This window comes from Carassius auratus, chromosome 7 (assembly GCF_003368295.1).
Source record: "Carassius auratus strain Wakin chromosome 7, ASM336829v1, whole genome shotgun sequence".
Taxonomy (NCBI): domain Eukaryota; kingdom Metazoa; phylum Chordata; class Actinopteri; order Cypriniformes; family Cyprinidae; genus Carassius; species Carassius auratus.
Window position 1 is genome coordinate 25,126,113 of NC_039249.1, and position 14,534 is coordinate 25,140,646.

General features: G+C 35.8%; 1 protein-coding gene across 1 annotated transcript in view; it reads left to right on the forward strand.

The window, feature by feature from the left end:
- Positions 1-360: 360 nt before the first annotated feature.
- The window catches only part of unm_hu7910 (un-named hu7910), a 42,251-nt gene continuing 28,077 nt past the window's right edge, over positions 361-14,534 (forward strand). The window contains exons 1-3 of the mRNA XM_026268092.1: positions 361-524; positions 8,980-9,129; positions 10,969-11,040. Coding sequence (XP_026123877.1) covers positions 485-524; positions 8,980-9,129; positions 10,969-11,040 — 262 coding nt within the window. The 5' untranslated portion in view covers positions 361-484. The remainder of the gene's footprint in view (positions 525-8,979; positions 9,130-10,968; positions 11,041-14,534) is intronic.

The following is a 14,534-nucleotide window of genomic DNA, read 5'->3' on the forward strand; positions in this document are numbered from 1 at the left end:
TAAATGGTTTTAGACAATAAAGCATTGTTTTCTTTTTTATTGTTGTTGTTGTAAGTTACTCATAATGCTAACTGTAAACTACTGAGAAATCAGTACAGTTGTCTGTACTGTTTGGTTGTATTTCCAGTTAATATAAAGATTTTTAATAAGTACTCTACAAATTATCATTTTGATTGTATTTCTGTTTCATATCCATCCACACTTACTAGACTGGCTCATACAAGCGTTAATGCTGATTAGTACTATTGTCTCCATGCGTCCTCATAAGATGCAGCCTTCCGTTTGAGAAGCGCCTGAAGTATTTTCATGATGATAAGAGCGCCAATGTACAGTAGGTGGCGGTATGTGCTTACTACACCAATCTGCTGTTAGACCCGAAGAAGAGGAAGAAATCTTACTGCACTGCACAAGAAAAGCAGAACTTTTAAGCTGTGAGATTAACCAGTCATTAACCAGCCTCTTCAAACTTTTCCCCGTTGTCATCATGAAGCAGAAGAAAGCGGCACGCAAACAGGCCAGGAAAGGTAACGTAACGTTAAATAAGATTTCGTTTCATGCAAGTAAATTGTTCTTTATGTGGGCCCCAATACATAGATTCAGATTCTTTCTTTTTTTCTCATCACGCAATATTTAAATGTCACATTTCAGGTGTTACATTTGATCAAAGAATTTCAGTCTTTTATCCGCGTAGTAGTGAGAGAATGTTTTTTCGTACAGAACGGGTTGGATTTTTAATGAAAAAAAAAGGTTGCAGAGATGAAAGCAATACTGTATACACTCCGTTTCTGATACTATGTGTAACTTGTCGGAATCTTACCAGAATCTATAACAGCAGTAGTAGTAAAGCTATGGCATTTGATTGGTACTTAATATATTTACCTTACTTTTAAATAACGAGTTTAAAATGTTCTGCAGTGATTTTTACTGATTTGAAGATCCTTACAGAGTTGAAGTCAGCTACAAGCAGAAAGAACAACAAGTAGCAGGATTCAAAGCTCCTAATGGGTTGGTCATCCTTAACATTTAAACGTTTAATAAAATAATGCAGTTGTGCTGTTAATGAACCCCTAAACTGCAGGCATTTAAACAACATGCAGTTTCAGCCATCTAGCAGTGTTGAAATAAAACATAGTGTGTAAAACAGCTTCTGGTTTTTAGCTTCAGTCTTGGTGCCCCAACTCTCTGCACAGTTTGTATATGTCTTATCTAACACATCTAATTCTGATCAATACCATCAGTAGGAGAGAGCTGTACATACTGAGTGTGTCAGACACAGTTGGCCTAAATGTTTAGGCAAATTTAATGACATTAGACAAAAACACAGTGATGACAATACAGTTGTTAGAAATTAAATATGTAAAGTACAATAAAATGTGCAAGACATTAAGTTTTAAATGGCTGTTTTAAATAGTCACTGTTTTCTTCCATTGCCAAGTTTTTCTCTAACCACACCTCTGTAGTGAATTGCTTGGAGGTTTCTGCCCTCTTCCAAGTCTCTCCCACTCCGAGGCAAATGACAACAGTCCCATTGGACAAAATCAAGTCCCACTCTCCATTTATTTCTCATTCAAGAATTAATTTCACATACATGCACAGGGGTTGGACAAAATAACGTGAATACCTGTTGAACAGGCAATATGCCATTTTTAAAGGGGGGGTGAAATGCTATTTCATGCATACTGAGTTTTTTACACTGTTAAAGAGTTGGATTCCCATGCTAAACATGGACAAAGTTTCAAAAATTAAGTTGTACGTTTGAATGAGTATTTTTGTTCCAAAAAAAACTCTTCCGGTTTGTCACAAGTTTCTGAAAGTTTTTTTCGAGTATGGCTCTGTGTGACGTTAGATGGAGCGGAATTTCCTTATATGGGTCCTAAGTGCGCGCTCTTCTGCCGGAAGAGCGCGCGCTCCAGTATAGCAGAGCACTGAGAGGCTGAGCACAGCCTGATCAGAGCAAGAGCGTCGCGAAAAGCCAAAAGTTTTTGGTTGCCAGGGCAAGACAACCCTGCACAGATTACCAAAAGAGAAAAGAAAAGAGGGACCAGTGGATGGAGTTTATTTTTACAGAGCATCAACGGAGTTGTGCAAGTGTTTTTGTTTGTTCCCTGCATTTCGGATTGCACATCGTTTATTTCTTAAGGATAATGCAGTCCCAACGGAAAAGTGTCACGATTGTGTGTTGGAACCACATGCGGTGAGTAAACTGCTTCAAATATCTCTGTGTTGTTAACTTAGCTATCAGCCTGTAAGCACATCAAGTAAACAACATGCGATGTTGTCATCAAACTGCACTTTCCACATGTACAGCTTAAAAAAAAAAAAAAAAAAAAAAAGACGACATAAAGTGGAACTTAGTCATTTTCCAAAACCGCTAAGCAAATATATACAGTTTCAGTACATACCACATAGCATACCGCCTTTGCTGATGCTGCTCTTGTTAAATTTCAGCCTCTGGATCTGTGTCACAGCTTCCAGACGCGCTCAACACAAAATCCTACTGGCGCTTGTGATTCTTTAGCTCCGCCCACACGTCACGCCTCTAGGCGCTCGTGTTTTTCCGGGAAAAATCGGTACAGACTATCTTTCTCTTATAAATATAATAAAAATAAAGACTTTTTGGAGTTATGAAGGATGCAGTACTACTCTATAGGTACTCAAGATTAACAGGATATTGAGTGAAAACGAGCATTTCACCCCCCCTTTAAGGTGTTTGAGTATCATTTGCATTTAATACAGCTTCTAACCTTCTTTGAATAGATTCAAATAACTTTTGTGTAGTCTCCAGTTGAATATTGGCTATAAAAACATCTGCCAGTGGCTTCAGGGAGAAACAAAACACAGTATCTCCGATAGCATCATAATACCAGAAATAAGGACACATCTAACAATAGCAAACAAAAATGAAAACATACTGCTTAGGGCAGTACTGTGGCATAGACAAATATATGCAGCATTATCTCATAGATTAAACTAGAGAAATGAGACTGCAAATGAAAGAAGCTTCCCTCAGTTGTTTGATAATATTTAAGCCATTAGTGTTTGTGATTAAAGTTTTACCAGTTGCAGCTCTTTTATAGATTTTGGCTTTGTGTGGTTTTCCGTGGTCTGTTTTTGCAGAATTTTTTTTTTGTCACTTTGCTGCAGCAGTTATGTGTTGTTTAGACACAGTTCTTAGTATTTGACTGTTCCTATCATTTACTATTCTTCTTTGTTGATGAAGTCATGTCATGATTTGTGTGTGCAGTCATAATTGCAAAGATGATTGATTTAACTGTTCAGGGAAGTAGCACATTGTAGTCCCCACCAGTTGTAACTGTAGGCTTAAACTGCCATAATTCTAAAAGACAATAGGTGTGTCTCAATCATCTCCCTTGTTCAATAGTAAGGACACTGATCAGGCAAGGGAGTCTGCCATTTTAAGGGCTTTCTCAATCGCAAAATCCTTCCAGTGCACTGTAACGTTCACTCCCTGAAAAATCCCACAATGCACTGCAAAAACTAGGGAGCATCAGCGCCAGGCAGCAAGGAAGTCAACCGGAAGTTGAAGTCGGCCGCGTGCCGCCATCTTGTAGCGGAACTTCACTTGTGTTAGCATCCCATTGACATCCCATTCATTTTGGCGTCACTTTGACAGCGAATAACTTCACATCTGAGGCGTTTAAAGATTAAATTTGTCCATTATTTATTTCTAAAGATACACGACAATGTATAAAGGGCTCCATTACTTTCTGTGTTACATTATGGCCCCGTAGAAACAGTTTTTGTAAAAACAGGCTAACGATTGACCAGGGCCGTTTGAAGGAATTTGGGGGCCCCAAGTAAAATGGACATAGAGGCCCCCCGACCCCTGCACGCACGCAAAGCCTACAGGAACCACAGCATAGCCATACAGTTTGTTCACCCGCACTTTATATAAATAAAAAAAGGTTTACAGTCCAAATACTCCTTGAAAAAATAGTTTGGTGGGAATTCAATAGTGATTTGCAATAATATGACAGCACACACTTATCAATTTAAACTCTGGGCTGTGCAGGATATCAGCTATAATTATATATTGTACTATGAACAATGACAATAAAGTTGACAGATGAATTAAGTGCATTTAAGTGCCATTCAGTTGGGGTTTTAAATAAAGCATTTTCTGAGATGCACATTAAACATTAAACACAAAACATTCATTTAATTTATATTTAAATTATAGAAAATTAAGCAAACTTAACTTTTTGGTAAACAAAGGGGATTTACTATTAAAAATAAAACATGGAAGAAATTTTGTGTGATTAAACCTTTAAAAAAAAAAAGTTAGATTTTTTTTTAGCAGTAGGCTATGTTCTGCTGAACAATAGTAATACATCTCTGGCAAATACTTGTCTAAAACAGGACTTTTATTTTGACGGGTTGACGTACCATTTATTCAAATCAAACGATCAAATGCACATGAAGTGACTGTCAGAGCAGTTCTGGAGATGTTGTTCATGTGTTCACGTCTTTAGTGAGACAGCAGATGCTGAAATAACCGCGAGCGTCACGTGCGCTTCAGTGTAAAGGAAGTCGCGCTTCTGCTCCATTCATTAACAGAGACGAGCAGAACATGCAGGATTCATATTTAAATAGACTGTTCCGGCTTAATATTTACAGATATTAGTACATATCGTGATTTGATGTAAGTGCAATGACCTATTTTTAATTAATTCATTCAAAATCGAAACACGCCACGACGTTCTCTTTACATTTGCCCTCCCCTCAAATCAAAACACTGCTGACTCCTTGCAGTACGCGATTTCTGTTCTGCGTCTTCCTTATCCCGTTAAAAAACACGTTACAGTAACCATATTCCTTCCTTTCGAAAAAAAATGCACTAAATGTTCGTTACGAGCAGCATTTGCCCTCAGGCAGGTAGCTAACACAAACATATTTTTGCAAGCCTACCTGCTGCAAAATTACACCATTTGTACAAGACTGACAAGGTAGAGCTATTATATCCAGTGTAATTTATCACTTACCACTATTGTTTGTTTTTTTTTGTTTTTTTTTTCTTATCCTCCTCTTCTTTTCTCTTCTGGCTTCCTGAAGCATAATTCCGCTTCATGACTGCCAAGGAGGTTTTGTATTTTACCAGCTGCAGAGATCACGTTGGCTGGCTGCTGTCCGCGACTACTGAGAGGGGCCCCCTTGAGGGGGATCCCGATAACAGTGTCATTGGACGTTACTGCATTGACAGTCAAATAGGCTCTCAAACAGTGTCGTTGCATTTTATTCTTAACCAGTCGTTGTCTTGGGGCCCCAGGCTAGCTCGGGGCCCCAAGCAATTGCTTGGTTTGCCTGCCTTGTCGCGACGGGCCTGCGATTGACTAACGATTGATTGCATAACCCCTCGACTCTCTGTCGCACAGTAGAGAAATTACCGTACAGACAGGAGGAGAAGCTCGCGGGCAATTAACTTAATATGGTCGTACTGGCATTACATTTTAAAATACTATACAAAATAATTAATCACAATACTTACACCTGCTCACTCACGCCAAAGAACTCCCCGCTCAAGCTCGCCGTCTCTGCAAGATTAACGATGGCAGTTTGCACGCACAGCTACTAGAAGATTTACCTCTGTCAGACAGGTTGCTGACGTCATAAAGCTTAGTTTGAGTCTGCGCGTCAGAAACAGAAGTGCTAAAATGGGCTTCACTTGTCTCAGTTGAGTTCCAATGGGGTCGCTGTGTCTATTTCTTTTACTGTCTATGATCAGCGCTAACTATGCTCCCTTACTGTCACATTTCTGAAGCACGAAACATGAACCACATGAGCCAATTATAATTACACACAAATGATGCGATAGAAGATTTGAAAAATCATTTTTTTTTTCTTTTAATATTTTAACATAAACACACATTGCTAGACAGGTATTGAACACATCTGTTGACATTTATAATTAATATTCAGCTGAAATGTTGTAAGAACATGTAACAGTGTTTAAATGTGTTTAAAGAGAATAAAAAATTATATTGTCCTGAGTGACTGTTGTTTATTAATTCATGCAGTGACATTCTCTACTATATTGTCCGTTGACATTGTACGTAATCATGTCACTAGAATTCAAGTGATCACTGTCCCACCGTGCAGTGAGTCAGGGAACTTACCAGTGACTGAATTTGTGCACATGATCTACTGGTTCCCGAGCTAGGCAGCTGATTGAGACGCACCCAGAATCTCAGTTTGCATTGAACTTTCAGCGTCGTAACTTTGCAGATATTGTTTATGCTCAAACAGCAACATTACACACTAACTGGAGTTAAAAAAATGTAATCACCATCAACCACCCTTTTAATGTTTTTAAACTTTATTAACAAGTAAGCTAACCTTGAGTAACATATTAAAATGTTAAAAAAAATGTATGTCATGATCCCTTTTAAAAGTCAGGTTTAAAGCTTCGTTCACCCCAAAATGAAAATTAAGTCATAAATTACACACCTTGAAGTCATCTTAGATGTATATGACTTTCTTCTTTTAGACGAATCCAGTCGGATTTAGAAAAAAATAAAAATTATTTGATCTTTCAAGCTGTTTGATGCCACTTGGTGGGTGTTAGACTGCATCAGTCCAAGAGAATTTTAATAAAAAGTGCATCCATTTAAAATAAGTGTTTCACACGACTCCAGGGGGCCTTCTGTTGCGAATCAATGCATTTTTTTTAAGAAAAATATCCATATTCAAAATATAATAATCACTTTAATCTAGCTTGCGCTCATTGTTGAAAAACGGAAGCAGTTCCGGGAGCATGACGTATGGGGTCAGCATTTCTCATAGCTATATCAATATAGCTATATCAATTACATGGTTATTTGGTTTTGTTAGGTCTGTGTTTTCACTGTTCGAATTTGTAAAAAAAAAATCCAGTTTAGGTGTTAGTTGTTTAAACATTTAATAAAATAAAATAAAAATCTTATAAAAGTTGCAGCTAAGTCTACCCTTTTTTTTCTTAAATGAAACAGTAAAGTAGGCAGGTGGGCTCAGTGGAGAGTCAATTGTGTTAGTATGTGTGTGTTGGCTATAACTGTTGTTTCCATATGAGGTCCAAAAGAGCGTGTGTGTACAGCAGCTCTAAAAATACCCAGGAGGAGCTGTGCATATATAGTGTTGCAGCTAAACCAATGAGCTGTACTTCATGTGAGCAGAAAAAGCTTTGCTTTTCTTTTGCAGTTTAGTTTGCAAAAACTAGAAACCTCCAAGCATGGATGAAACCAGTGTAGATGGAGCCAAAATGACAGGTATTTTGACATGTTTAGACATGGGCTGTTTTTGCTGGTGCTTTTACTGGTGTGGTTTGAGCAAAATCTATATCTGTCGGATATAGTGTAACATTTCACATGGGGTTGTTGACCTCAGTGCTGGTTTGAGCATGAAGTTTAAAGTTAATCTTTTTGTGTGTTTGTGTATTGCATTTTTCATGAAGTGTGAGCTTGTTAAATTGTTTATGTCAAGCCATTTATAGTTCATTCATAACATGCCACTGTATTTTTGGTTGTAATAACTTTTTGTACTTATTTTTACATTTGAATTGTTTTTATTAAAAAAAAAATGTTTTATGTTTGATAGTTTGATAATTGGTTGTGTTTTGGACTGACTAATCATTGTGATACTAATTACACTGGCCCTGTTCAATCTTGTGAGGTCACACCATCATATATGTAGCTACACGCTATTCATAGTTTGGGCTGAAAATTAGACACGTTGGAGTATGATCACATGTCTGTATGTGCATGTAACATACAGACGACCTTGCCAGTCAAGTGTAATACAATCTGTTGTATAATCGTGTTATTTTTTTTAACCCTTTGTTATTTGCCTCTGACATAATCATTCCCTGTGGCTTTTTACATTCACCATTTGACCTCATTTCAGGACATCACAGGTATTTTCATAAAATAATACATGCACAATACCAGAAGAGCTAGTATTACCGAACTGAAAACTCCATAGTCCCAGTAGGGGTGACAAATGAAACAAGATGATATTAAATTGCTAGTTTTGTTAGTCCACTCAAAACTTAACAATGCCATGTACTCACCCTCATGTTGTACCAAACCTATAAAACTAAAGTTGGACCGATATAGGTTTTTTTAATGGCTGATGCTGAAATGTTACAGCGATGGGTGGTGGATACGTGTATATGCTTATCCACCCAGCTCTGTAACATATTAACATCGCCCATTTTATCTAAAAATAATAAAATGACCAAAAACATGAATTAAAAGCAAGTAAACATTGTAGCCAACAGTGCACTTAATCAAATGGCCTTTGCATATTGAGATTCATATTTTCTCCAATAAAGACCAGGCAACACTAATTTTACACGTGAATATGACATAGCTTCCAGATGGATATAGCACAGCATACCAGTGATTTGAGCTTTGAAGCTTTAGCTTAGCTGAACTTCTCTGTCTTCATCCAACAAGCATTAACCAGAGTAGTGCAATATTTAAATATTGTCAGAAATGAAAATGCGCCTTTGAGGTTTAAAATGACTGCATTTTGTTCAGCAGTTTGTACTGGTGTGATCACATAGATATGATCAGATGCTTTCTTAACTGCTGTTTTCTTCCCACTCATTTTTCTTTGTTTAATTTTGTTCAGCACATATTCACATATTTATCAAACCATAGTACCATTTGTTTTTTGTTTTTTTTTTGAGTGGGGGAAATCATACATTTTCTGAATATGAATAAAAGTCCTATTGAATTGGAATGACATGAGGTTAAGAAAATTTTAATATAATTTTCTTTTTTGGGTAAACTAATACTTTACGAAGGTTTTTTTTTTCATAGCTTTTTTGTATTTGCTAAACCTAATCTGTTTCTAATTCTGAATTCAGCTTTTCAGTGTACATTTAGTTTGCATTTTACTGATTTTAATGATAGCTTCTGACAAAGACAGTACCGTAGTTTTGAGTATCTCATATCCGATTCTGTATGTGTGTCTTCTTAGACTCTCCAGGTGGAAATACAGCCATTAAGAGTGAAAAAAAGACAGGGGGAAACTCTTTCTTTAGCTGGCTGTTGGTGCTGGCTTTGCTGGGGGCTTGGCTGTCTGTGGGTGTCATGTGGTTTGACCTAGTTGACTACAACAGTGTGGTTGGTAAGTAAATGTCTTGCAGGAATGTAGACTGCTCACATTTTGTGGTAAAATTATTTTATTTATTTTTTTTAATAAACAAATTGTCACCTAAATGATTCTTGCAGATCCCTGTAGTGTTTGTTAATTTTTTTTATAGTATTGTAAAAGTGTGTGTTTATCTGAGATCCCCTGCATTTAAATCATGTATTTTTTTTCTTCATTTTTTTTTTCTTGTATTATTTTTCTCCCTTAAAGCTGCAGTCCATAACTTTTTTGTTTTCAAAATTTACAAAATTTCTATAATAAGCGTACACTCTCAATCCATTTTCCAAACAGCATTTTGGATTTTTAATTATATTGCTTAAAGAGTTGCAGAAACACCCTTGATTGAAAACGATAACTGTGTGATGTTTTAGTACTTGGCATGTACTTCATAACTTTAAGTATACTGTCCTTCCTTTCTTGGCATTGAGTGTACAAGTTCATAACAAATTGTCACTTCTTTCCTGTTTAACTCCAGGAGGACAACCTCCTTAATTGCCCTCCTTTAAAAGGCAGTGTTGCTCAACTTGTCTATACAAAATCCCCGACAGGTGCTTAAATGTGCAGTAAGCGATTTTTGCCAAACAATGTTGATATTTAAAAAGAACCAAAAACAAACATACCCATACCTCAACAGGACCTTGCTCCTATTTTGAAATCTCCACCCCACACATACGTACAAAGCCATAGCATAAAGTCGATCGTGGAGTTGCGTGAAACAATGCAAAAACAACATTACTTACCTATCACAAAGAAGCAATACAACCATGGCGTCTTATTTCAGGCCTCCCCGCTCCTTGAGTTCTCTCCACCGATGAAAAGCTGCTCCAACATTTATGCGGGTCCTACCTGTTGCCTGATTGTTACTATTCGATTAAATCTTTTGTTCCTCTGATATTTTCCTCTTTTTTTTTATCTTCCAGTTCTATATCTATATTCGATCTGCTAATATCTGTCCTGTACACTCTCTTCTCTCTACACAGGACATGCACCCTAACTACTGAATGGCTGCAAGTGTGTAATTGCTTTGTGCACCTTTAAGAGATATAACTGCCGTGTCGACTAGTGTGTTTTTTCCTAAGGCTAATGTATTTTTTCCCCCAGTTTTCAATAAGAGCTCCACATTTTATTAAATGCCAGAAACGTGACAAAGCGCTGAGCGTTTATTTAATGCTAAGGAAAAAAAGTTTTTTCTATATAATGTTTAATATATAAGACATTATTTTAACTGTAGCATGAACTGCAAAGTTTGACAAACTTTTCTATTTTCTGTCAGAATCCGACACTACTGTTGATCACAGTTGATGCAAATATGAGTGTGCAAATATTGATTATCTTGTTGCACTGCTTGGTTGATAAAAACGTCTTATTAAATGGTATGACCAGTAATCATACACACCAGGTTATAGAGATGGGTCATAGGCCATAAATTAATCTAGTTATTCTAGCCTACTGTCATAATTATTGATAATAATAACTGGAGATAAATGTAAAGGTTTTTGCAAATCAGTCTTTGGTTTGCTGATTGATTTTGTGAGGTGACAAACAGAATAGAAAATTCCCCCCCTTCAGGAATCCATATTTTATTGCCCAAACCAGAGATGTATACTGTTAAGTCAAGTTCAGTGTGTATGATCCCTTACAACCTCATGCTTCATTGTGGATGTTAAAGAATGTACAACAAAAGCACAAACAGGGTCTGGGCCAAGAAATTATGTTTGGAAATGCATGTTATTGTGTTGTACCCTTTTTACTCTGCATCTTTACTTGCTCGTTTCACAAGTATTTTCTTTTATCCTTGTTTTATCCTTTATCAAGGTGCTCTTGGAGGAGTGTATGATGCTGATGGCGATGGAGACTTTGATGTAGAAGATGCCAAAGTTTTATTGGGTGAGCGAGATTTATTTGTGGCTTTTTTGACTGACTGACTGACTGAGGTGACAACCTATTCAAAACTGTCTCTCTATTTCTGTTTTTTTTTTTATCTCTCTTATTTATTTTCAGACTTAAGCGGTCTGAACAAGTTGTTCCTGTGTCACTTAATTTAAATGTGAGGATGCCATGATCATGGTAGCATACTGCTGAACTCTGTCTCAAATGCAGTAGAGTTTCTGCATTTGAGGTTTCCTGTCATATGACGGGGTTGGCAAATACTTAGCATGACACTATTTTGTTTATTGTTAGTGAAGCTGGCATCTCATAGCTCATAGTTAGTTGTTTTTTTTCAAATATAAATATAGTTCAGAATTATCACTGGCATTTGGTGTGGCAGATTTGTTACCAAAATCTTGTAACCATGTTTTTAAATTCTTATTTAAAAAAAAAACACAATTATGAATGTGGTGACATAGTGGTCTGTTTATTGACAGGAAATAATTTCCACTGAAGCTTCACATGAACAACATACGCTTTCTACAGTAAACTCACATCGCAGGGTTAAGTGACTCCACAAATTATCCTACTCTGCAAGCTTCACACAGATTTGCTCCCAGAATTCGTTATTACAATCTGTGGATAAAATTATTATTATTATTATTATTTCTTCTTTTGGGAATGTAACGTAAGTGTAAAATGTTTGGCTAAAATACAGTGGTTATTAATAAGTCTGCTGATAGTCAGCGTTTATTTATCTTTAAATGCATGTGCATATATGCCTTTCTATTTATTGGTATCATTCGTATAATTTTCTTCCCTTCAGAAAATGCTACTGTGGCTGCTAAGGAAAAAACCTTAAGAAAAAATATCACAACAGAGGGAGACCATATCCAAGCTGTCCATTCCAAGCTTACGTGTAAAGAAATTTTTTGCCTATCATGGCCACGTGTTTGTGTTTGTCGATTGGGTTTGCTTGCACTGAGAAAGCTCCAAAAAGATGTACCTTATTTTCCGCACTAAAAGGCGCACTTAAAAGCCTTTAATTTTCTCAAAAAACAACAGTGCCAATCCGGAGCGCCTTATATATGGATCAAGGCGCTCTGTCAAAATGTTTCAGTATGAAAAAAAAACAGTAAAACCAATTTAATAATAATAAAATGTTTCAGTACGAATGGTAAACTACAAAGCTGCACCTCTTGCAGCATTACGGCTAACGTAGTCAGTAAACACAGCTGTGCTGTACTGTGAAGAATTCGAGGGATTTGTGGACGGGGAATGAACTGAAAAAGTGTGCTTTACGTGTTACACGTAACTGAACAATGTTGAGTTATGCGCTAACGTTTGATTTAGTGGTATCAGACTGTTTCTTTTACTACGTGTTTACTCAATTAGGGAAAAGTTCCCCTCCACGTTTGGGAGAAGAGTGAGCAAGCCTGGGAGATATAATATGCACATCAACAATTGAACAACGTAACCATGGGAGTGAATGGAGATGTCAGAACGCTTAATAAAGTTTGACTTTATCTGACTGTTTTGTTGACATTCCCTTTAGCACAGCTCTATCTAGTGGTTGCATAACACAAACCCAGTCAAACGTTTGACTGCAGTATCTTCTATTCCATGCGCCTTATAATCCGGTGCGCCCTATATATGAAAACAGTTCTAAAATAGACCATTCACTGAAGGTGCGCCTTATAATCCAGTGCGCCTTATAGTGTGGAAAATACGGTAGCTTTTCTCTTGCACTGGCATGTTGGAATGTATCCACTGGTGTGTTGTTTGAGGTCTTTAAAAGAGGCAAGATGCATTTTATTTTGACTTGGCTCTTGGCACCCATACTTGACTGAAGTGGATTCATGAGAGTGTATGGTTAAAAACAAACTTTTCAAATTGAAAAATTAATGGTTATTTGAAACAATAAAAACAAATAAATTCAATTTTAAAATAACTTACTTAATGTTTAATAATATTATTTATATCTATTTTTTTTAAAATATAATAGTTTTTTTTATAAATAGATTAAAACAAGCAATTAAAATTATCACTGTATATTATTTTTATTAATGGTACATTTAGCTACATTTTTATTACAATTTATTTTAAATCTATTTGTCAATTTGAAAAGATGTTTCAACTTATCTTTGAATTAATTTAATGTTTATAAAATAATAAATTAAAAATAATTTCTGTTTTTCATTTCATTTATTTTGAAGTGGCACCGCTTGTAATGGTTGTCTGATCCATCACTTTGTTGATCCCTGCATGGTGCAGTCAGTGTTTCAGCATTTATAGAGAAGGCCAGGTGTGTAATGCAATGTGCTTCAACAGTAGCAGTCACAGCAGTAATGAACACATTTTAATTTGCACATACAGTGTTACAAGTTACTTTGCAGCCTACATACAACATTAAGTGTTTCCTTTTAAAGACACATACGTTTTTCTCCAAACTGATTTTTAACAATAATATTTAAACTGCTATGACATACCTACAATGAGTTACATTTTTGACCCTTATCTCATTCTAGAGGTCACAAGCCAGTGTAGTTCAGCTTATTTTTCTTAACAGTATTGAGTGTCATTTTCTTAAAAAAAATTTTTTACAATAAAAATGGAAATAGAACCATTAACATTAAAAATTATACAATTTGTAGGATGGATTTCTATAAGTATGTTAGATGCTAATGATAATTAACAATAACTTAAAACTTAAATATAACTTAAAAATAATAGATTTAAACAAGTAAATGTTTTGTTAAATTGCATGTGCAAGTTTTTGCACTGAATTGAATTTATCAGCAGATAGTGGATTTTACCAATAACTGATAATAACCAATTAATCAACCAGTAGTTTTTAAAAAGGATACTGAATGAAAACAAACGTTACGTCCAAGCAAAGTAGTGCTAAAGGTTATAACCAAAAAAAGTATTTGACCATGAAAATGAGCGGTATTTTTTAGAATAAAATATTAACAGAGGTGGGACCAAGTCAAAAGTAAGTCTCTAGTCAAGTCCCAAGTCTAGTCCTGAGTCAAGACGGGCAAGTTCAAGTCCTCAACTTCAAGTTTCAAGTCCTAAAGTCGTTACTGCTATTTGCCCAAATGAGTGTCTCTGTATTAATTACTACAGTAAATGTAAAGTCATTAATAGTCTATAGTAATTATAACTAAAAAGATATAACAGTTTGTGGTTTGAGTCATTGATGAATTGTTTGTGAACAAATATAGGTCTAAATGAACAAATAATTTTCTTTAAGTCTACTAGTTTCATTTGTTACAAATCAGTGATTTTAATGGATCAATTGAGTCAAAATACTTACTTGCTGATAGGCTTAATACTACAAACACTCATTTACGAAACAAGAGAGAAGTGGATTTATTGATTTATTTACAGTATATTTCAGCATACAATAGACTCAGCATCTTGATAATGATATGAAACATGTACAGTAGTGTATTGTGTAAATATATAACATTTCGTTGACTATATTAATTTGGCATCTGAAGCTTTAC